General features: G+C 39.4%; 1 protein-coding gene across 4 annotated transcripts in view; it reads right to left on the bottom strand.

Annotated features, from left to right (window-relative positions):
- Nucleotides 1–11,908: 11,908 nt before the first annotated feature.
- The window catches only part of TAB2 (TGF-beta activated kinase 1 (MAP3K7) binding protein 2), an 81,720-nt gene continuing 68,876 nt past the window's right edge, over nucleotides 11,909–24,752 (bottom strand). For 3 of the 4 annotated variants that reach the window (XM_065931170.1, XM_065931169.1, XM_065931172.1), the window contains 4 exons: nucleotides 19,006–19,166; nucleotides 18,700–18,793; nucleotides 17,316–17,396; nucleotides 11,909–13,948 (listed from right to left, as the gene is read on the bottom strand). In XM_065931170.1, coding sequence (XP_065787242.1) covers nucleotides 13,806–13,948; nucleotides 17,316–17,396; nucleotides 18,700–18,793; nucleotides 19,006–19,166 — 479 coding nt within the window. In that variant the 3' untranslated portion in view covers nucleotides 11,909–13,805. Of the gene's footprint in view, nucleotides 13,949–17,311; nucleotides 17,397–18,699; nucleotides 18,794–19,005; nucleotides 19,167–24,752 lie in introns of all 4 variants that reach the window. The other variant, XM_065931171.1, reaches the window with a different exon arrangement.

The following is a 24,752-nucleotide window of genomic DNA, read 5'->3' on the forward strand; positions in this document are numbered from 1 at the left end:
CCTGCCCCGTGCCGCAGGAGTGCTCCTCGGAGCCGCCCTCATCTCCTCTCCTGGCTGCCAGTTCGATTCCAGTGCACAGACTGAATCTGATCAAGGAGGAACATGATTATATTCCCAAGGAGCTGGGAGAATCAGAAAGCATTACAGACAGGAGCCACGGGCATCTCTGGAACTGGATTTTGAGGGCCTTGATCAAAGGGGGATGGCATATAAGATTGGATAAGCAAGAATTCATCGATTTGGGGTGCTTTATTGGATATGGGGTTTAACACCCTGGTAAGGCCTCCAGAGGTGGGGAAAACTCCTGCTGAGGTGGCTGTTTGAAGCTGAAGCGTGGCAGCCAGCACTGAGTGAGGTGAAAAGGCCTGAGATGCCCTAACAGATGGTGAAGGAAGGAATGGAGATGGAGGGGAATGGCCATGCTGGAAAGGAGGGGAATGGCCCTAGGTGAGGCTGAAGACTCATGGGGGAGATACTCCAGGAGGGGCCATCAGGAATGCATGGGGGAAAGGGAGTCAGCATCACCAGGAGGTTCACATGTACTTTCTGCAGCTGCCCAGGGTTGGTGGTAAAAAGGTGGCACAGAGCAGGGTTCATTAGTATCCATTTCCATCCCTGGGTCGGGAAGATCCCCTAGAGAAGGGCACAGCAACCCACTCCAGTACCCTTGCCTGGAGAATCCCATGGACAGTGGAGCCTGGTGGGCTACAGCCCACAGGGTCACAAAGAGTTGGACACGACTGAATCGACTTAGCACACACGTGTGCTACTGGGCCTTGATGATGGGGAGGCAAGTGACCATGCAGAACTGTCCATCATGGGCTCCACCAGACCCCTCAAGTCATGGGGTTGAATGAACCACCATCACTTCATTTTGGGATGGGGATGGTCCACCCAGAATCAAGCCCAAGCAGGATCAGATGCCCACAGGGCTGGGAAATGGGGGGTGGAGAAGAAGTGGTTGCTCTTCCCAAGACCACTAATGACCCTGGGGGTTGTGTGCTTCTCTTTCCCCAACTTTGGGCTCTGCAGGGTCAGAAATGGGGAGCTTTCTTGCCAGAGTGCACGGCCAGGCCCACTGAACCACAAGTACCGTGGTGGCTCCTGCAATACTTGTGTCCAGCAACCAGTGTGTGAAGGTCATGGTCACGGTCGGCCGGAGGAGGCCGGGCTGCTTCTTAAAAAATGGGGACAAGGAGGCAAATGTAAGGAACCCAGGTGATGGGCTTGGCCTCTGGCTACCTGCCTCCCCGCGGCTCTTAGTAGGCAGTGCTGCCCTGGGCCGGACTCAGGATCCTCAGGGAACGAGGTTTGGGTTACATCCGGGACGCCCCAAAGACCAGTGGAGGGTGAGGGGAGACTGGAATGGGCAGAGGGTGAGGGAGGCAGTGAGTATGGGTTGTGGCCCCAAGACTAGCTGCAGTGATGGGAGCTGGGGTCGGACCACCTCCCTCCCTCCACAGGAAGAGGCCCATAGACCCGTGGAGGCGTTGTTCCCTAGACCCATGGGAAGAGGTGAGGTAGATCCATGAAGCATGTGGCTGGACCGCGCAGCCACGAACACGGACCATCCAGACATCCCGCTACTACAAGGCCCCAGCTGCTGCCCCCTGCAGATCCATCGCGACATCTCTGCTGAGGCTTCCAGCCACTGATGGAACCCAGGAGTACCGGGTGAGACCCCGTCCATGCAAACATGGGCTCCTCTGCTTTCCTGGGATAGGTCGCTAGAGCTGATGACTCTGTACCACCCCGGCTGGAAGGAACTGCCTTAGATGTGTGCGGGGTCCCAGACTGTCTGCCTAGTCCTTCGCCTCTCCCCACTGCAACCCTGGGGCTCAGGCCCACCTCGAGCTCTGCAGGCTCCCCCACCCCCATCTCGCCTCTCTAATCACCTCACTGTGTCTGTTTCCTGGGGGCTGGGAGCTAACAGAGAGGCCCTTTGGATTTAAAACCTCCACTGCTGGGTCATGTCTCAAGGGGTTCAGGGTCTACAGAGAAGTTTAAAAATGTTTAGAAGAAAAGGCAGCCTTAAAAAAAAAATCAGCTATGGAAATGCAGCGTATCGTTCTCATTTTTTCTTATTTGCTACAGATCGCTGAAGGAATTGGCGTGGGCTGGGAGTAGCTTGAAACCTGGGGTAAGGGAGCCACTGGAATACACATCCCTCTTCGGGGCTCCTCTGTTTCCCTGGCTCTGTTGCTCATCCTCCTGATGAGCCGGTGAACTCAGTGTGTGTGCTCACGTGGCGTGCAGTTGTGGGTTTTTTTCTTTTTCTTTTTTTTCCATTAGTGCTTTGTGAAGAGGGCTTAGGGATGGGACTCACACAAGTTTAAATGCCTTAGCCCAGCCAATGTAGGTGGTCGGCAAAGGGCCACAGCTGGGGGGGTACTTCGTTCTCAGGCACTGGAGGTGATGGCTTCACGGGGACTTTCAGGCAGCGCCTTCCGAGGTGTTGGGGAGCCCAGACGCCTCTGTGGAGCCGCTGCTTCCTCCGCTCCACGTCCCTTCCTGTGATCAGCATCCTAGGTGCTTTTGAAGCCTGCTGGACCACGTCCGTGCCGTCTGGTGGAATTAATTCCAACTTTAATCCTCTGCTCGAAGAGTTGCTTTTGAACTCTGGAAATATCAGCCCTGTCAGAAACCATTTCTGAAGGGCAAACTGAAAACAGCTTCAACTCCTCTCTCTAAAGATTTTTTTCCGGGTGAGCAATGTGCTAAAGTCAAAAACGTTCCCTTGTAATTATGCCTCCGTGTGCATTCGTGATTTTCTGCTGCTCGACTTCCATTCTGTTTATTCAGCAGTCAGGAGCCGTGCCGCCCGGGGCTGGGCGGATGGAAGATGCTCTCATGATGTGCTTAGAAAGCAAGAAAGGGGGGCCCAAGGGGAGCAGCCACGTGTGTGCTGAGTCCCTCACATCACAGCTTGGCGGTCAAGGGGGGAGGCATCCTTCTAAGACACTCTCACTCTTCCTTCCTTATTAAAGAGAACATTGAAAGACAGCAAGAAACAAGCAACACCGTGTCAGATTTAGGAATCCATCCAGCTTAGTGTCAGCGGCTTCTGAGTATATCAAGAGGCAAGGAGTACAGGATCGCAGCCACCCTCTCCAGCCTTTCAGGAGCAGGGACCCCAGAGCGGTTCCTTTGTCCGTTTCCCTCTCCACCCGCCTCAATCTCACAGCCGAAACCCGCTCTGAAGGGACTGACAGCTGGCTTTTGGACCACTCTGCAGCACATCTTGCCTGGTGAGGTTCTCCACTGTTTCGCAGAAGCAGAAGCCAGAAAAGCCAGTTCACAGTTCTTCAGTAAAGGAAACGGCTGCTGACATTTAGAAGTGTATTTTCGGGACTTCCCTGGCGGTCCAGGGGTTGAGACTCTGTGCTTCCGATGCAGGGGGCCCGGGTACGATCCCTGCTTGCGGAACGAAGATCCCGCACGACCCATGGTGCAGCCAAAGCAAAACCACCCAAACAACTCCTAGAACCGTATTCTCTTGAATTTGAGCACAGCCTACTAAGGGGAGAACATGAAGCTAAGATATGACAAGACCACTCTCAAAGCAGGCACGTGACAGGCAGTGCAGGAAGGCGAGAGGTCCCGGGGGCCAGGTGGGCTCAGGGGAGACCTCAACGGCCTGCCTGTGTCCCTAGAACCAGAAGAAGCCTAGGCATGTAGGACTGCATGTTTTGAATGAATAAAAAAGAAGTTTATAAAGCAAGGTTTAACTCAGTAGAAGCATCTGATGGTTGTTGAGGATGTGTAAGCATAAAATGTTACATAGTGAGTGTAACCAGAGGTATTAATTTTATATACAAGAAAATGAAATAGTTTAATGAAAAGGCAGTCACCCTGGGAGGACGTCTGTTTGTTCTGCAGAATTTGAGCTGCCAGAGGCTGTGCCCTGTGGACGCCCGCCCCGATGCTGTGTCCCTTTGTGGGACACCGGTGCTGGCATGATGGGGCTGAGCACCACCAGGACAGTCAGCTCTTCCCTCCCTCACAAAGAACAACCCTTAGGAGGGACCAGGGGAACCAAGGTCCTGGGACAGCACTGGTCTTGGGGGTACAGTTCACCAGCTGCTTCCACAGTGTGTTCATAGGCGCTGATCTCTTGCTGAGCTCCCTAGAGTGAAAGAGGACACGACGCTCCTCGGCACAGGTTGTCCTCATCTTTCTTAGCATTAATTCAACAGTGTCAGCAGATTGAGAAGAACACCAACCAGGTATCTTGGTCACCTGATAGACAGTGACAGCTTTCAGAGAAACTGGTATATACACTCCTATGAACTTGTAAATAAAACACAGGTTAGTGACAGTATGGATAATGGAAATTCTCACATAGGAGGATGTCTGTGAGTCCTTAGCTTCAGATGTGACAAGGTACCACCTTATACCTGATCATTTCAAGAGGGCACCTGGTTGGTACTTCTTTTGTGTTTCTGCTTTTTCCCTTATTTGTCTTTCTCAAGAGTGTTTGTTCATTACTTCTCACCTCAAAGTACTAAAATGTATTAGAGGTTTCCTCCCCTAAACTTTCTTTTAAGACACATTCATTATTTTAATTTAATATGTATTAACACAGTAAAGTGCACTCACATAAATTGTGTGATTTTTATATAGAAAGTTCTCAATTTTTAAATGAGCTTTGACAAATGGATACATTTGAACTGACTCATTGGAAAAGACCCTGACCTGATATTAGAAAAGACTGAAGGCCGGAGGAGAAGGGGACGACAGAGGATGAGATGGTTGGATGGCATCACTGACTCGATGGACATGAGTTTGAGCAAGCTCCGGGAGTTGGTGATGGACAGGGAAGCCTGGCGTGCTGCAGTCCATGGGGTCGCAAAGAGTCAGACACGACTGAGCGACTAAACTGATGTGATTTTTTTGACAGTCAAGATGTAAGCACATCCGTCACTCCAGAGGTCCCCTTCTGCCCTTCTCAGTGAAACCAAAAACCAGAGTGTGTAACTGGATAGCACAATTCTGAGGTCAACTAGGTCCATGAAATGGTCCTGGACAGCACAGGCAGAGAGAGAGAGAGCTGTGTTACAAATGTGGTGGGAGGAGAACTCCAACATGCCCCCAGCGCGCAGGCAACACATAGGACATGCAAGCGCCAGGAAAGACATATTAAGCCCATTTTCTGAATGAATGAAGATGCCAAAGGTTCTATGTCCAATTATAATTTTTAAAGAACAGTAGAGCAACCTGGGACCTTAGGAAATGAAAACAGATTGTAGGAGGAATAACTGAAGTTCACTCCTCTGTTTATAGGAGAAAGCTGGTCCTACTAAATTGCATTTTTTGAGAATGGAAGGGTATTTTCCCCCCTATTTGCTTGTAGAAATCTGAGAAAATAGAACCAATGACTCGGTATAGTAATAAAATCTTTTTACTTGTGGACTCATGATTACGTTAAAAATGCCATGAAAAATGAAAGGTTTATACAATGCTGAGGGTCTCAAGATTTTTGCCCTGTAGCAAACATAGGTGCCAGAGTACACATACTCAGAGGGAAAAAATGACTATTGGCTAAAGGTTTTCAGTGAGTCCTGCTTATTCTTTTAAAAATTATTTCTTTTATTTTTCAAATTATGAAAGTATGATAACACATTTATAGGAGACCTGGAAAATACAGAAGAAGTTACATATAGTTCCACTATATATTACAACTGTGGCTCGAGTCCTGCTTATTATTTCACTTGTCTTAGAATGTGGGGGCCATTTATTTCAGTAATATGAAATCAGTGCTTTTAACTACGGCATGTTAATGGTTATGAACAGTAGAAGAGAATAAAGTTGTGGTTAATGAAGAAATACAGGTGACAAGTTTAAAAAACTTTGCTGTCTGTTTCTGCCATTCAATAGTAATATAACTATGCTTTGGGATATTGAATCTGGCGCTTCAGTGAAACAGCCTGTGGATAATTCTATTAAAACTCAAAAAGTCAATGCGATCCCTGTCAAATTACCAATGGCATTTTTCACAGAACTAGAACAAAACATTTCACAGTTCACATGGAAACATAAAAGATCCCCAAATAGCCAAAGCCGTCTTAAGAAAGAAGAATAGAGCTGGCGGGATCAACCTTCCTGACTTCAGACTGTGCTACAAAAAGTCATCGAGACAGGATGGTACTGGCACAAAAGCAGAAACATAGACCAATGGAACAAGACAGAAAGCCCAGAAAGAAACCCAGGCACCTATGGGTACCTTATTTTTGACAAAGGAGGCAAGAATATACAATGGGGCAAAGACAGCCTCTTCAATAAATGGTGCTGGGAAAACTGGACAGCTACGTGTAAAAGAATGAAATTAGAACACTTTCTAACACCATACACAAAGATAAACTCAAAATGGATTAAAGACCTAAATATAAGACTAGAAACTATAAATCTCTTAGAGGAAAACATAGGCAGAACACTTGAGGACATAAATCAAAGCAAGATGCTCTATGACCCACCTCCTAGAGTAACAGAAAAAAAAACAGAAGTAAACAAGTGGGACCTGATTAAACTTAAAATCTTTTGCACAGCAAAGGAAACTATAAGCAAGATAAAAAGACAACCCTCAGAATGGGAGAAAATAATAGCAAATGAAACAACTGACAAAGGATTCATTTCCAAAATATACAATTAGCTCATACAACTCAATACCAGAAAAACAAACAACCCAATCAAAAAGTGGGGAAAAGACCTAAACAGATATTTCTCCAAAGAAGACATACAAATGGCTAACAAACACATGAAAAGATGCTCAACATTCATCATTGTTAGAGAAATGCAAATCAAAACTACAATGAGATATCACCTCACACTGGTCAGAATGGCCATCACCAAAAAGTCTACAAACAATAAAAGCTGGAGAGGGTGTGGAGAAAAGGGAAGCTCTTGCACTCTTGTTGGGAATGTAAATTGATACAGCCACTATGGAAGACAGTATGGTGATTCCTTAAAAAACTAGGAGTAAAACCACCATATGACCCAGCAATCCCACTCCTAGGCATATACCCTGAGGAGATCAAAATTGAAGACATATGTATCCCATTGTTCATTGCAGCACTATTTACAATAGCTAGAACATGGAAGCAACCTAGATGTCTATCGACAGATGAATGGATAAAGAAGTTGTGGTACATATACACAATGGAATATTACTCAGCCATAAAAAGGAACACATTTGAGTCCGTTCTAATGAGGTGGATGAACCTAGAACCTATTATACAGAGTGAAGTAAGTCAGAAAGAGAAAGAGAAATATCGTATTCTAATGCATATATACAGAATCTAGAAAAATGGTACTGATGAATTTTACAGGGCAGCAAAGGAGAAACTGACATAGAGAATAGACTTATGGACATGGGGAGAAGGGAGGAGGGTGAGATGTATGCAGAATAACATGGAAACTTACATTACCATATGCAAAATAGATAGCCAATGGGAATTTGCTGTATGGCTCAGGAAACTCAAACAGGGTCTCTGTGTCAATCTAGAGGGGTGGGATGGGGTGGGAAATGGGAGAAAGGTTCAAAAGGAAGGGGATCTATGTATACCTATGGCTGATTCATGTTGAGGTTTGACAGAAAACAACACAATTCTGTAAAGCAATTATCCTTCAATAAAAAAATTTAAAAATTCAGAAAACAAAAACTCAAAAATGTAGTAATTTTGACTTCAAGTTGATTCATGTCATAAAATGTACACATTTCATGGCATCCATCACACAGGCAATGTCTTGGTTATACACGCCCTAGTCACAAATACACACCTAGTCCCTGCTCTCTGCTATTGTTCCTTTGGTCAAACGTCTGCCTTTCCATCCCTCTCTTGGCAAAGGGGAGGAGAGTTATCACACATTTCACATTCAACTTTTGTCTTTTCTAGAACAATTTTCCCAGAAAAATATTCTCCCATTTTCCTCTCTGCTTCAATTGTTAGTTAAAAAAAAAAAAAAATGATCCTTGTTATGTTTAAGAATAAGTCATGCAAACATCTTTATCTAAGGAAAGATAAAATTAAAGCTCTAAAGTGAAATCAGAGGTAATAGAATCAGGAGACTCAATTTCAAATGCCAAATTTCTGAATGTTCTAGAATACCCAGGGGTCTTGCCTTCCTCATCTTCTGCCAGAAACGCATGTTGAGAGGTGAAACGTTCTCACTTCGTTGTTGATTTATCTATGCCAATAGCACTGCACCGTTTTCAGATGCAAACCATTGCAGTTAGTCAGTGGTTTGGTCTGGGAACCTATCACTTATGATATTGCTCTTATGAGAACATATACAGCAAGTTTAAAGTGGCCGTACCTGCTGATTAACTTGGGACTAAATGTTAGAAATTAACTTGGTCCTCAAGGATCATTATCACCACCAATTACTGACTTCTTATGCATAGGGTCTTTGACTGTGAGGACACAAAGGGGGTATGTCACAATACCTACTGTCAGTATGTAAATGGAGAGGTCAAGGCAGCAATGAAGGCCAAGCGGGCAGAAAATACAAGTGTTAGGAGAAGGTGTAGTTAGCAAAGTTCTCCTAGCCTTGACCCTTGACCTGATGCTTGAAGGGTTAAACCTAAGTAGACACTGGGGAAATGGGATGGACCAAAGTACATGGTGGCCGGTGGGCCAGGGGGGTGGGGGGGATGTCCAAGATCTGTAACAGTAAGTGGTTAGGCCAGCTGAGTTGTATTCTACTGGAAAGTAAAACCATCCTAAGACTACAGAATCTTTCAAGTCAGCCCAGTTAGCAATGGGGAAACAGTTGACATTTCTGAAGAGAACGTGGATAGGACGTTCTCTCTTTAATCTAGCTGCAGTGTGCAAGGTAAGAGGAAGCTGGACGCGGAACCACTCAGATCAGTGTGAAAGGCGTGAGCCTACTAGGAACTAGTTGGTCTCTCAGGTGGGAGTGTTTCTCCCCCCCCCCCCACCCTTTTTAAAATCTCTGGAAAACATTTCCCCAGTGAAGATACTGCAGTATTTATTCAGTGTGCTATGAGGATCAATAAACATTTTTGAAATGTGGATCAGTAAGTTGTCATGATTCTATTATTTAAGTCGTCCCTTGGTATCCTCCTGACCCCATACCAAAATCTGTGGATGTTCAGGCCCCTTATATAAAAAGGTAGAGTATTTAGTATGTCTGAAGTCATCTCTGATTCTTGCAATACCTCATATAATGTAAATAGTTGCTGATGCACAATAAATTCAAGATTTCTGGAACGTTTTTCCTGAGTATTTTTGATCTACAGTTGCTTAAATTTGAAGATGTAGAACCTGTAGGTATGCAGTGCTGAGTGCAGCTGGGATCAAAGGAAGGATGTAGTCCTGCCCTCAGAAAGGGGGTGAGGGAAACGGGGTAAAGAAGGGCATCTGTAAAGAGTAGCTAGAATGAAGTGGACTTTGGGTCAATTTTAGCGTTAAAACAAATATGCAGATGTGCAAACACTGGACTAAGTCCTTTGAAGAAAGTATTTATTTTCCTGGAGAAATAATTTGTTATTCTCCATCATAAAAAGTACATTCTTTAGAAAGCTGGACATGTATAAACAGACTTGATCTTCAGGTCAGCCTTGAAACCTCTGCAAAGCAATATATCTTTTGACATCAAAAGAGGGACAGAATTCAATCACAGTGACTCAAATAGCAAACTCTGAAAGACTGAAATGTTCTGAGGCCAACTCAAAGAAATAAATCGTCAAGGTACCATTCTGTTTGTTAATACTGTTGAGAAAAATGTTTCAAAACCCATTCATACAGAAACGTAACCCATTGCTTTAGGATAATCTGGTTCCTAGTGAGAGAAGAGGTTGGCTCTGATGGATTCACATTAAGCCCCTCAGCACCCCTGTGAGGAGCGTTTAATGTTAATATCATCTTCCTTTAACAAGGTAAGTAGTGAAAAGCAAGTGACTATCCCAGGATCACAGAGTAAATCCAGGGAGATGCCCAATTGGATCGAGGCTGTCCCAACTCTTTAAGACTTGAGGGGGTCGAGCTGTGGAACAAGGTGGCAGTAAGAAAGCAACTGCTTCCGGAACCTTCTTAAATAACTAAGTAAATAAATGAACTATTAGACTGTTAACAAAGCAACTCTGGTTTTGAATCTGTAACATAGAAAAAACTTAACAGTTGCGAGGACAATGCATAACCAAGCATTTTTAATGATTAACTATACTCCCTGGGGAAAAAAAAAGACAAGAATAACACCAAACAGCCTAGTACATATTAAGGGGGGAAATCCAATTTAACAAATACAAAGCTACAAAAATTGTGCTTTCTTTAGAGGAAGTCTTTTCTCTTATTTGCCTAGTTATATTTTCAGATGGAAATAAAAATGAAATCACAACCCTGAATCATTTCAAGTAAAATGGATATAATTATAGCTTCTAAAAACTAGAGCCATAAAAAAACATGCTCACTTGTCATGGAGAAATATAAGTATTTTGTAATATTATGTGTAAAACTATACTAATACCTAGCAAGCATATATTAAATCTGGAATGGCCTTTGGTGCCACTGCAGACTTATTATTTCCTAAAGCAGCATGAACATCTTCAATTACTCACAGGTTATTATATTTACCATTTATTTCTTACACTATCATTGTTCACTATAATTGCCTATCAACATTAAACTGGGATACAGGAAACTGATGAAATGTCAGTTAACTCTGCTATTTGTACATGCTTTGATTAAATTACACATTTAAAGCTAAGAGCTAATAGAGTTTTGGACTATCATAGATATGATTTTATGCACAATTTCAGTTCTCCAGTATAAAGCCAATTAACATTATGCTGTAGCTTGATCCTTCTTGGTCATTTAAAAAAATGGTAAAAATAAATTTTTGTAAGACTTTCTAAAAAAATTCTCAATACAATGTGCATCGTCTCTGTATAGTGTACTAGCTGATAGTAGATACTGGCCAATATTTTGTTAAAAATAAAAGCTTTCCTGAGAGGGCCAGTTTACATGAGCCGCTAACTGCCCACCTCCCTTTAAAAATAAAGAATGTCAGCACCCACGTATGATCAGCAATGAGAAGTGAAGTTCATTTTTCCATGAGGCTCATAGGACCTGTAATTCTATTTTACGGCAATAATTCTTGAGGTGGTCTCTAGACCTCATGTTCCCTGGCAAAGAATATACATGTCCTACTAGGTTTAAAAGACCAGTCACGGCAGACATAGTCGCCCAGTCCTGTGCAACTCTTTTGAGACCTCCATGGACTGTAGCCCGCCAGGCTCCTCTGTCCATGGGGTTCTCCAGGCAAGAACACTGGAGTGGGTTGCGATTCCCTTCTCCAGGGGATCTTCCTGACCCCGGGATCAAACCTGGGCCTCCGGCATTGCAGGCAGATTCTTTACCGTCTGAGCCACCAGGGAAGCCATGGCAGGGCTTGAAGTTCTGTCATAATGAGATCAGCAAGCGCTACTTAGCTCTTTTTCAAACTCAGAAAAAAACTGAGTCATAAGTTTTTGAAAACTCTTAGAGGTTCTCTTCCAGAGAAGTACTGCCATCTTCAGCACATACACATAATGTGAGAGGGCAACTATGAACTAAGCGACTTACTCAGGCTAAATGTTCCGAGAAATCACATTGCAACAATAGGGTAAACTTAAAAACAAAACTCCAAGAAAAGTGAAAGAATAAAGCTATAATAAACTTTGAAAAGAGGAATATTCATTTCTCTGGTTTAGCTGAAACATTCATTAGTTAAAAAGAAGCCTGGGGAAACTGATACGAATAATCCGAGAACTGCTGCGGAATGCCATGATGTCAGAAGGAGACTCTAGAGGTTGAGTTTCCTATGATTTCTATTAACTATCAAATGTTCTTCTGGGGCATAATTTACCTCCTGTCCCACAAAACTTTAAGAACAAGTCACAAAATCCATGTTAGAATATAAGTTTTTTAATTTTTATAAATAACTTATCTGTTACAAAGATAGTTTACCCAGCTAAATCACAAAACCATCAACTCAAGATATCCAAATTACGTTTTATTAATAAAACAAGTAAAAACTGATTTATCAATCTTCACATAGAACTGCAGATGAAGCTGAAAAACAAGGCCTATTTTAAAACAAAATGCATCAAATGTAAGGGCTTTGGGTTTCTCATCTAATTAACTAGGATTGTCATAGTTCTTCTCATATACAAGATGCAAAGCCTGGAAGTTAAGGCTCTGACATTCATATAGAATCACCTGTAATAATCTTGCTTATTTAAAAAATATTCATTGGCAAACATTTACAGTGGGTGCCAGTCTACATTATCTCCTATCTTTTGCTACATTTCAGCACTTCCCTTAACCCCATTCTAAGCACTGATATATAATTTCATAATTGTTTTTTTAAATGCATAGTTATTTTTTCCTTGATTTCCTTTCGTTATATACATTCCTGATCATCTGAATATTTATTTTCCTTACAAAAATATATCATCAAAATAAAGAGATGCTTGAGGTTGCTTCAGTGTTCAAGTTTGCTTGTTTTTCTTTTTTCCAGCTTTTCTTCAGTTGTCCTAAATACGACTAGCCTTGTTTTACAAATACACACGATACTGCCACCAAGTCAGGTTTAGAAACGGACTGCCCCAACAGTAAAGCGTTTAAATTTCTCTCCAAAAAAAGGGCTGCAGGTACTGCTGCTGGTTTTGAAACTGTACTTTCCCAATAGCAATCTCTTGTGAAAGTTCTGTGGGACACAGGCAGATAAAGCAGACTTCACCTCGTTGCTGTCAGTGGGTTAAAAACACCTTTTGCTTTAAGCTTCCCTGTGGGAGATAAAACACCGTGTTGTGTTACCCACCACTAAAGTCAGTATATGATGTGATCTATGGACATGTAAGTCTTGCAATATTTTTTGCAATTCACTGGGCAGCATCTGTATGTCTTCACAGAACATCGGCACTCATGAGGGCAAAGTACAGAATAAGTAGCGGAAAGTTATTTTGTGCATAGTTTCATTTCATTAATGCTTTTTTATTTTGAAGGCAATGCTTCTCTCATGTAAGGCTTAAAAAGGGACATGATAGTACTTAATCACTAAAAGGAAAAAAGAAAATTAGTTAACAAAAGACTATTACACTATACATATAGAAATATAAGAAAATAATAAGGAAGAAAGGAAATCACTTAAAGCAGACTTGAGAGCTCTGTACAGTAGGAAAAGCTTTGGGGTATTTCACACCATGTTTGTACAGACAGTGCTGCTGCTCTCCTTCCACCTTTAGACCCTCGACGCTGGCTTCACAGAGTGGAGGCGTGCTCAGGGAGGACAGAGACAGGCCGAGTACCACAGGTCTGTGAGGCTCCTCCCCGTCCCGCTGGCACTACTCAGCAGCGATCAGTTCTTAAATAGCTAACCTTGTTGCTTTTCTTCATGTTTGTAGTGTTTCACCGAAAGCTTAAAAAAAAAAAAGCCATCGTTCTATTCCTTCCTCCTGTCAAAATTCAGTAGTGACATGAGGGAAAAAAGTACTGGGAACATCTAGGTATATTAACATGTTGAGAATTATCCACGATGGGCTACTGGTAACACTGTACATGGTCAGGCAGTGGGCAACCAAGTCTTTCAGCAGATTACCTTTCATGTGATGAATTTCAACTGCCCATGACATTAGACTGAGGTATTATTAGCTCTGTGGGTTGACATTTAACATTAGCACAACACCATCTTGTCACACCTTCAATTTTACAAAATCCTATGTAGCAGTGAAACTTTTCCCCTGATGACAGACTGGTTTCTTGAATTTCAGATGTGGATTTAGAGAAGATATAGGGCCTCCTGGCTCAGAAATGCCTTGGCATCTCACACTGTTCGCAACGGATTAAGGCTGGATGGTTCAAAAAAGTACAGGCAGTACAATTCCACTGAGCCCCCTCATCATCTTCTGTGTCTTGAGTCTTTGGTGTTTTGATGGTGGACCTTTGATCTGTAAGGAAGCAAAAGAAATCACAGTCATAAATTACTGGTAACTATAAACACTATTGGGCTTTCCTCATAGCTCAGTCAGTTAAACACTACCACCACACAGCATGAAAACAGCTTGTTAATCAAATGAAGCATCTAGCTGAAACTGATTCACATGCCTGATCCTCACAACCTGTATCTATCAGGCGGGCACATCTCTGCTGGGGAATAGCAACATGGACATGACTTAATCACCTCAATATCTCCTCAAATGGGAAAAGAGCATCACTTCCCCCAATTTATAGCAGGAGAAAAGGGAAATCAATTCATACGGCAACTAATAGCCATAATGTCACCTAAGAATGTAAAAAGGTATCCAACTACAATGCAGTACTGCTAGTGCATTTATGTCTCATTCAAGTTTGAGTTTCATTTCTCACTGATGTAGTAGTTATATTTCTGATTTCTATCATGAATGGAAGTGTTTATTAAATGTTCTCCATCTGCTAAAAATCTAAAATTGAACAATACATACTAATTTCTAAAATCTTATTTAACTAAATGTCAACAACAGACTTGGAGAAGCAAATCAGTATAAAATTTTATCAGACTTTATTTCTCATGTTTATTTGAAAACGTATTTATTATGGAACACTAGAAAGACTACCAGATCCAGAGTTATGAGAATGGAGTTCTATTCATGGTTCTGCTATTAACTCCTAATTTCTTTGCTCTGTGATCTTAGATAATGATGTTTTCTCTATATCTATTCTTTCTTTCTTATAAAATAGTCACTGTAGTTTTATGAAGTCAATGTTCTAAATGTTCAAATGTACAGAGGTATCTTAAATATAAGAAATATATTCCTCCATGGTTGTGTCAAAGATGAAATTACATTTATAAAACTCCTTTTTTGGGGGAGGGAGGTATCTTTGTAATTTAAAAATAGGATTCCTATAAATTATTTTGGGGAGGTTTGAAGTAAAAGGAGCATGCATTACTGGATCTCTCCAGTCAAGGTTTATGATTTGTAGTTTACAAATAATATTAAAAATGTATATTAATTTGCAAATTCTACCTATTCCACTGAGCTAGTAAATAAATGATATCTTTTATGCTGTTCTAAAAGAAACTATGATACATAGTGGATAAAAACATAGGAAGTCAAGTTTCTGTAACGAATTCAAAACAATTAAGTGACGGTACTTTGTTTAGTGGCACTGTATTCACTGTTGGTCTCAAGGTTAACATTTTATTGCAAAATTCCCACTTTAGGCATGGTCACAATTTTTAGGCATCACCATGACTTTTGGCACATGCATGAGCACCATGAAAGTATTATTTATATAGTAATTTTATTTAAATTGAATAGCTTTAAAACAAATATCTAGGGAACTTTGCGGGTGACCCAGTAGCTGAGACGCTGCATTCCCAGTGCAGGGGGCCCAGGTTCACCCCCTGGTCAGGGAACTAGATCCCACACGCTACAACTAAGACCCAGCACAGCCAAACAAATAAACACATACTAAAAAACTATCTATCTAAGGTTTATCTAGGTAAAAATATTTTAAAAATCAAGGGTCTAACAATACGAGTTAGTATCCACCTAAAACTCATTAAAATGAATAGTTGACTTTTTACCATCTACAATTATTCCACATTCCATACTTAGGAAACATCTTATAGAACAACTGTTTTAATCTGGGGATAATCCAGTTTACTTAGAATTTTGGTCTCACTGAGGTTAGAAAACATTCCGATCTGGCACATTTTCAGTAAAACCTTGTCTGTCCTTTTTGTTAACTACAAAGGTTTTTTAGGAGGGCCATTCAATCTGTATTAACTCTTCATTCTATTACTAAGTGCCAGGATTATCTTCAATATTTAAATATCTAAGGTAATCAAATAGAGGACCTAATTTTTTTAAAATGAAAAAAATCTCCAATGGCTTTCTTGCAACTGCACAAAATCTTCTGGTCCTTAGAATTATGACTCTTTATTATTAGTGGTATTTGAAAGCTAAATAACCACCAGAATAGAGAAAAGAGGAAGCTATTTCAGGAGCACAGTATGAGATCACTTGTGATGGCCACACTTTTAGTTGTTAAAAAACCCACATTGTAAAGCAGAACTGATTTTAAGAACTAAGTAAACCTCTCTAAGTGAAACTAGTTAACTCCCTATTTTAGCCTTAAGGCAAAAATGACTAATTCTTTATTTCTCTAAAAATATCCAGTATACAAGCATTTATCTTTTGTGAAAAGCTTTTTAAGTTTTTTTTTTTTCCTTACTTTTTATCATGGAAAATTTCAAACACACACAAAAGTAGGGAAAACAGTGAAATAAACTCTCAGCCCTTATGTTGCTTCAACAACTGTCGAGACAAACGTTATTGCATCTATATGCCATCTCCCTCCTACCCGTAACACATAGCACTGAATTACATGGAGACAAAACAGGATCTTTTTATACGAGAATTTTCGAAGAGAATAAAAAGATTATATTAAGGCAACTCATTCAGAGTCTAAAATATCCATTTTGCTTATTTTAAGGAGCTAGGCTGTACCACTGCTTTCCTTATTCCTTCATTCAATTAACATCCAATGTCTGAACACTTCCTTACTCATGTACTGTGTCAAAAGCCCAATTTCACTTATGTTCCTCTGTAATAAGACTTCATTACATTCCAGCTAACTATCTTTAAAAACTTTTAAATAATACAAAATATGAAGCTACAGCTAGGCCTAATTGAATTATAACTGAATAAAGACAAAGGAGTGGCGAGAACAGGATACTAAATGAGATATGAAAATTCTTGTAACAAACCAACGATTGTTCCCATTTCTACATATTTTTTAATGCCTGGAGTAAAAAGCCCACATAAATGTTTCAACATTTCTTAGTTTGGTGTGTACATAATCTGTACCAATGATGTAAAAATGATAGTAGGTAATAATTAAAAAAAAATATTTATCTGAAATTCAGAGAATTTTGATTATAGAGAACTATGCATAAACGATATAGGACAGAATACTTATGAAAAATAGACTTTCCTAAGGTGTCTTCCTTAACGTTTAACTCAAATTTCAAAGAATACAAGTTTTTACCCTGGTGATTTTTTTTTTTTTTTGGCCAAGATTTGCTATTCTGGGAGTATACAATGAATGCTAAGGACAGGCATATTACTTTTAAAGGGGTAAAAGTACATTACATTTTTGAACCCTCACAATTCCCAGCATGTTAAGTGAAAATAAGTATCTACCTAATGAATCCATCCAAGAATGCCAAAGTTGGAAGTACTTCTGGAGTGGAAGGCTGCTAAGACTAAAATTTTCTAAAATCTTGCTTTTCAAAATACAACAGTTTTCACACTTATTGGATACACTAACCTTTGGGTTTTGGTGGCACAGGGCCTACAAATCCAATATTGTCATAAAAGTTATGAATAGCGCTGGGATTGAAATGTGGTCCTGAAATATATAAAAAGAAGTATATCAATGTTTAAAGCTCAAAAAAATTAAAAAAAAATTTTAAAAAGCAAATATTTTCTTTCTTAAAAAAAAACTACAGTTAAATAGAAAAAATACTTTTATTTCACACCTTTAATCTCCAATTACATGAAAGGATTTCAAAAACAGCTGAAATAGGTGTAATATATTGATAATACCCATAACAGAAGTCCAAACTGTAAACTGAGAAGTTAGATTAATGCTAGTAAGACAGTAAAAGAATTAGATCCCTGTTGTATGTGACAAGTTAAGATAACTTATAATTTGACAATGTAAAATATAATTTTAGCATGGTCTTAAGCCACTAAATAGCTTGGCCTCAAGTAAGTATAAAAACCTGAACCAATATAATATGATGCTTCAGATTTTAAACAAAAGCAACAAGTTCAAAGATTACATTTTCTAGACTAGCACTAATTTTTTCTCACCAAAGTTAAACTATGGCATTTTCTATGACTGCTTCAAGACAAACAGGTTACTTACTAAAAGAAAATAAAACAAATCATCTTTCAGTTTAATGGATTTTGGCACATACTCAGAAGTGTGACTAAGGGCTTATTTTTTGGCTTCTTCCCTTTCCTGTCTTTTTCATTTTATATATTTCTATTATTTCCAAACTTTAGAATTAGGTTTAAGCTATAAACATTCTTTTCAGTTGTCTATGGAACACTTTTTACTCACTCATGTATTGTGCCAAATGCCCCAATCTTTTTTACTCCACAATAACAATTATTGCTGGTCAATAATAGTTCAAGTATCATAAACTATCATTTTCCTAAAAATACTGTAAGTCATATTTTAATTTTCTTCTCTACATCATCAATTAAGAAAGTGCCATTAGAGTGGGGATACCTTTTAATCACGTTCTTAAAAGCATAATTCTTCAAAGGTAGAAGGAAAAAAGGTAAACAGGAAAAAGGAATATGAGTATATATTACAATCTTAATAAACACTGTAACAGATTATATTAATACATAACAGCAATACTTTTGACAATATAGCCAGACATACTAATCATTGTCTTTCCTTAACACATGACTAAAGGGGATTTGAAGGATATTAGATGTATCAAACTACTCCTCAACCAAATATACAACTTTGGAGGGAGGAGTGGAGAGTGAGAGAAAATAAAAATCTAAGTAAGCACTATATGGCTCCAAATGAAATCTGAAACAAGATTACAGTTGATAAGTCTGTTTTCAGCCACAGGAAGAGCTGATAAATTAATACAAAGAATTTCAGCTGAATATGCATTGAACTTTACCTCGGGCTTGAAAAAGATCAATTTCTTTGGTTAAGCAGTCAATGTCAATCTGGAGCTGTCTATTACAACTTCTCAACTGCTGCATTTCTTCGAGCTGAAAAATAATTCCATGTGAGGATCTACATAGAACTCTTGTGTTATTAGTTAAGAAGAAGTCAAGTTTTGCAGGGGGAGGTAAGGACAGAAAAACAAGTATGAATTGAGAACATTTCTAGGAAACTAGGTCAAGCTTTTACACTGCTGACAGGTTGCTTATTCTCATGTTCAAGCAGAGCAGTTACAACAGTTACAGAAAGAAAGACTTACTGAAGGTATCTGGGATATGGAATTTGATCTTTTCAGGCGCCTTCGAGTTAGATTATTTTCCATCTCATTGACCTCAGATTTTAGTTTATCCAGCTTTTTCTTTTGAATCTCAAGTTCTCTTTGAAGCCGTTCCATTCTGGCCTTCTGGTGTACCAAAAGAGCTGCAATACATATTAGTATATATGAAGATCCACCGAGTTTAATCAATTAACCTTTAAACAACCTTGGGAAAACAAAACAAATAACTATTTCTGTGACAAACAAGAGGCTGCAAAGAATCTCAAAGATAACACTAAAACAAAGTATTATGTGTTAAATATCTAAAATTTCAATATTTTTAACTTTAGAGAGTTATTTTCTTTTTGACTTGAGAATCATTTAAGCATATAAACATCTTAATGGGAATGTGGGTTAGGTTAAATCCATTTTGATGTATGCAATAAATAAAACTGATTGATTTCAATCCACATGAATGTTAACATTAGATTGCTCAAACCGCAAATCAAAAACAAAACCATTCAGATAAACCAAATACACTTTCTTATATTCCAATTATATTTTGTGAAAATATTTTCCTAAGATTTTTTTAAAAAGAAAATAAGCAATCAATCTTGTCACATGAATGATGAACTGCTTGGGAAACCTTAGTAAACCATAAAAATTGGCATATATGTTCTTGCCACTTCTGGACAAAGCGAGTTTGACTTTTTAGGATATTGGACTGGTGGTGAAGATAACTGAATTTACTATTAAATGGAGGTTTGGGATGACTCTACCACGAGAAAACATGCTGATTTGGGAAAGCACAATAACCTCTAAAAATGAAAAATAGCAATTAAAAAAGGCAAGTCGATTAAACAGATTAGATTAATGCTAAATAGTCACCATCAATCAAACTAAAATTTTCAAGAAGCTAAAAGTAAGGAAAAGGCTATATATATTCAGGCCATTCAGTCCAGCAGTGTATCATAGAATCTGAATTAGGGTGTGGGGTGCGAGGAAGCTAGTTAGGCTCAAGTACTTAAAAATTAACTTTAAATGGTAGGTAATTTTTCTCAACAAAAATCTGACACTAATACAATCCACAGGTATCTCCCTCTATAATTCTCCTTTCTTACTTATTGGAAGAAAAGAGTATTAGGAGAATATGTCTCAAGTTTTAAAAACCATGACTGATTCTTGGTATCTTATCACTCATTTTAATATATATTCTAAAAACACAGGGAGGTGTTTTGGAGGTACACATGTTCCTGATAGAAAACTCACTGTGTCTTTGTGTATCCATAACCAACCCAAGATTGTTTTGTCAGGCTTTTATTAACTTGGTTTATTTTACTTGAATTGCAAAATTTTAAGCCTCTATTTCCAAAACATAAGAATTGTGCATTAGGCTTTATTTTATTCTCTTAAAAGAAGATGAGGAGTGGATTGTTAATTTCTGAGTGGGACAGTAAGAGGAGACAGACAGAGACAAGAAGTGGAAACGAAGGGCAAGGCAAAGGAAAACCACAAGAACATAACATACTTTCCTTCATTTCTAAACTCTGATGATCTACCAACAAGTCTCAAATGCCATTAGTAAGACATGTGTTCAAATTAATGACTATTTAAAAGCAGTATTTCTTAAAAATTAATGGAGATTATCTCCCTAAAAGCTTTTCCCTAAATATACAAAACAAAAAAAAACTTTAAAACACACATTTATTAGTGGTTCTAATGACTAAGTGATAATTTATATTTGTACTGAGTTAGAAAATAAGACACACATTTGTGATATTATTCAATATTACATGAGGAGAGGGGATAAGAACAGATTTTCTGAGAAAATGATTTAAATGCTGAGGGCAGAGAGAGAACCTCTGAGTGAGGAATTACTGTTAACAATTAGCTCTTGGCTGGTGATTTCCTTAAGGTAACCAGTAGAAGCAAATGCAAACTGCTCTGGCAACCTACTTCCAGTAGGGAGGGGCACCTACTATGGAATCCAAAAAGGAAAAATCCTCAACGAAGAGAAGCTCTCAGCAGAAAAGTATGACTGAACAAGAAAATCATCTACCATGAGAATCAACAGCCCAAGAGGAGCCCCTTAAAACTTGGTTATATAATAGTTTGAAAGAAGCTATGGAAATATCTGTTTAAGATGATTATAATGATTACAGAAGAATATAACAAAACAATAAGACATCGTGAATAAGTTTTGGATAAGTACCATAAACAACCTTTAGAAGTGGAAAATAGCCATTGAAACAGTCAACCAAATAGATTAAACAGTAGATTACACATAGTCCAAGACATATTTAGTGACCCAAGAGATAAATCTAAGAGTATTCTCAAAATGCAGAGATAAAGTGATGGGAAACATGAAAGAGGGGTTAAAAGATCTTGAATAAATATAAAAAGGAGTTCTAGAAGGAGACAATAGAGTGAATGGCAAAATTTGAAGAGAAACCTGCTGAAGAAATGAAATAAGATTCCAGAAGCTAATGGAATAATTAATTCACTTAATCAAATTACTGGAGTAGGGATGAACAGATAAAGTTGGGGGATTTTACAAACCATGGACTGCTCCTAAAAAAAGAACTACTAAAGGTGTTTTCTGATATGGAGGACATTAATACAAGAGGAGGGAATAAGATAATGAACATAAAAAAAGTTCTAACTCTGAAACAAAGGAAAAAGACCATGGCAGCGGGTGGGGAGTCAAAGACTGCTTAAAAGAAAGTAAAACTAAAATGTTAGAGAATAACAAGAAACTTTGGAAATACGAAAATTAGATGAAAAGCATTCTAAAGTTTTAAAAGTGTTTATACAGAATATTCTCAGTTCAATTCAGTTCAGTTGCTCAGTCATGTCCGACTTCTTTGCGACCCCATGGACTCCAGCACGTTAGGCTTCCTTGTCCATCACCAACTCGCGGGGCTTGCTTAAACTCATGTCCACCGAGTCAGTGATGCCAACCAACCATCTCATCCTCTGTCATCCCCTTCTCTTCCTGCCTTCAGTCTTTCCCAGTATCAGGGTCTTTTCCAATGAGTCAGTTCTTTGGATCAGATGGCCAAAGTATTGGAGTGTCAGCTTCAGCATCAGTCCTTCCAATGAATATACAGGACTGGTTTCCTTTAGGACTGACTGGCTTGATCTACCTGCAGTCCAAGAGACTCTCAAGAGTCTTGTCCAACACCACAGTTCAAAAGCATCAATTCTTTGGTGCTCGGCTTTCTTTATACTCTCACATTCCTATATGACTACTGGAAAAACCCCACAGAGAATCCCATGAACAGTATGAAAAGAATATTCTCAAATGTTGCTAAACCAATTATACATGCTAAATATCTAGGGACAAAGATGAAGAGTATATGAGAAAGCTAAATATAGTTTCTAAAAGAACAAAAGGAGAAATAAAATTTGATTAAACTTAGATAGCAGGAAAGGAGGAAAGTGGAAAGAACTTTCTAGTTCTTTCTAGTTCTAGAACTTTCTAGTTCTAATTCATAAATAATTCCAAATATATCAGTAATCATAATAACTGTAATCTAATTAAATGAATCTGTTTAGATACAAAAGATCTACAGCTGCATTGTTGTCTTCAAAAAACACTTAAAATGTAATTTGCTAATCCATTCTTTTAATATAGTGAGAGCCTATATAACATGTCAGGATTGTTGCAGCCACTCAGGAAATCAATGAACAAGACAGGTAAAAATCCCTACCCTGCTGGAGCTTGGAGATACGGGTGTGTGATGTATGTGTGTATCCCAAGATAAAAGCTCTAAAAAAGGGGTCAGCAAACTATGGCTCAAGGGCGCAATCTGGCCATTGCCTGTTTTGTGAATGAAGTTTTACTGGAATATAGCCATGCTCACTTGTTCACCTATTGTCTATGTCTGTTTTTGTTACAACTGAAACCACGTGGCTTGTAAAATTCCACATAACTTAGGATTTCGCTGTTTATCAGATCATGTGGAGATGGAATGAATGGGGACCCAGCACAGCACAGAAAGGCTGAAGATGAAAGGACGAAAGTAAAGTAAACTTTGCACTCTAGGCAGCACTCTAAGAGATGCAAGTAAGAGCAGCCACTGCTAGCGACATCTGAAGACTGGGAGGAACTAAAACGGCAATGACAAAACCCAGACCTACCTCCACTCCTGCCTAAGCTGACTCAACACTTCACCATATCCTGACAGGAAAAAAGGTATTCTAGTTTCTGGATGTAAAGGTCCCGGTCTCTGCTGATTTTTTTACATATAGTTTTTGGCATTCAATAATAATAAAAGAAAAAAGTAATAATACACAGAAAAGTGAGAGAAAAATTCAACGAATCACCAAGAGAGAAAGCAGTCAATGGAACCATATTCAAAGATGACCCAGATGCTCAAAGTAGCTGGCGGGAAATTGAAAAATAACTATGACTGAAGCTTCCTAGGTGGTACAGTGGTAAAGAATCCTTCTGCTAACAGGAGACGCCAGAGACTCGGGTTTGATTCCTGGGTCAGGAAGATCTCCTGGAGAAGGAAATGGCAACCCACGCAGGTATTCTTGCCTGGGGAAAATCCCATGGACAGAGGAGACTGGCAGGTCCCAAAGAACTGGACAGGACCGAGCAACAGAACATACACACAACATGTTGAAGGAGTTAGGTAAAAAGATGAACAACATGTAGGAATTGATGGATAATCTGAGAGGAGAGATGGAAATTATTACAGAGGAGCCAAATATTGGAAATAAAATATGGTATCAGAGATAAAGAATTCTTTCAACAGGCTTACCAGCATGCAGATACAGATACAGAATACAGAATACAGATACAGATACAGAAGCATACAGCATACAGATACAGAAGAATCAAGAGATTACTTCAGTTGAACACGAAGAAAAAGAGGGAAAAAGAACAAAGCACCCAAAAGGTGATGGGCAACTTTTCAACATGAGTCTATAATATACATGTAATTGTTGAAAGAGATGGAAAAACAGTAGACGCATTTGAGGATAATGGCTAAATAGTTCCCAAAATTAATGAAAGACAATAAATCACAGATCCAATAAGCCCAGGAATCTCCAAGTAACATCAAAACAAAACCTAGACATATAATAAGATTGCTGAAAAACAAAAGATAGAGGAAATCTTGAAGGCTGATAGAGATACTTTAAAATTGATATACCAGGCAAATATAAAACTGAAATAAAGCCAGTGTAATAATACTCATTTCAGGAAAAAAGCTGAGTGAGAGAAGGTCAATATTCCGTTCAGTTCAGTTGCTCAGTCTTGTCTGACTCTTTGCGACCCCATGGACTGCAGCATGCCATGCCTCCCTGTCCATCACTGACTCCCGGAGTTTAATCAAACTCATGTCCATTGAGTCGGTGATACCATCCAACCTCTGTCATCCCCTTCTTCTGCCTTCAATCTTTCCCAGCATCAGGGGCTTTTCAAATGAGTCAGTTCTTCGCATCAGGAGGCCAAAGTATTGGAGTTTCAGCTTCAGCATCAGTCCTTCCAATGAATATTCAGGACTGATTTACTTTAGGATGGACTGGTTGGATCTCCTTGCAGTCCAAGGGACTCTCAAGAGTCTTTTCCAGCACCACAATTCAAAAGCATCAATTCTTTGGCGCTCAGCTTTCTTTACAGTCCAACTCTCACATTCATACATGACTACTGCAAAAGCCACAGCTTTGACTGGACAGACCTTTGTTGGCCAAGTAATTTCTCTGCTTTTTAATATGCTGTCTAGGTTGGTCATAAC

This window comes from Muntiacus reevesi, chromosome 3 (genome assembly GCF_963930625.1).
Source record: "Muntiacus reevesi chromosome 3, mMunRee1.1, whole genome shotgun sequence".
Classification (NCBI taxonomy): Eukaryota; Metazoa; Chordata; class Mammalia; order Artiodactyla; family Cervidae; genus Muntiacus; species Muntiacus reevesi.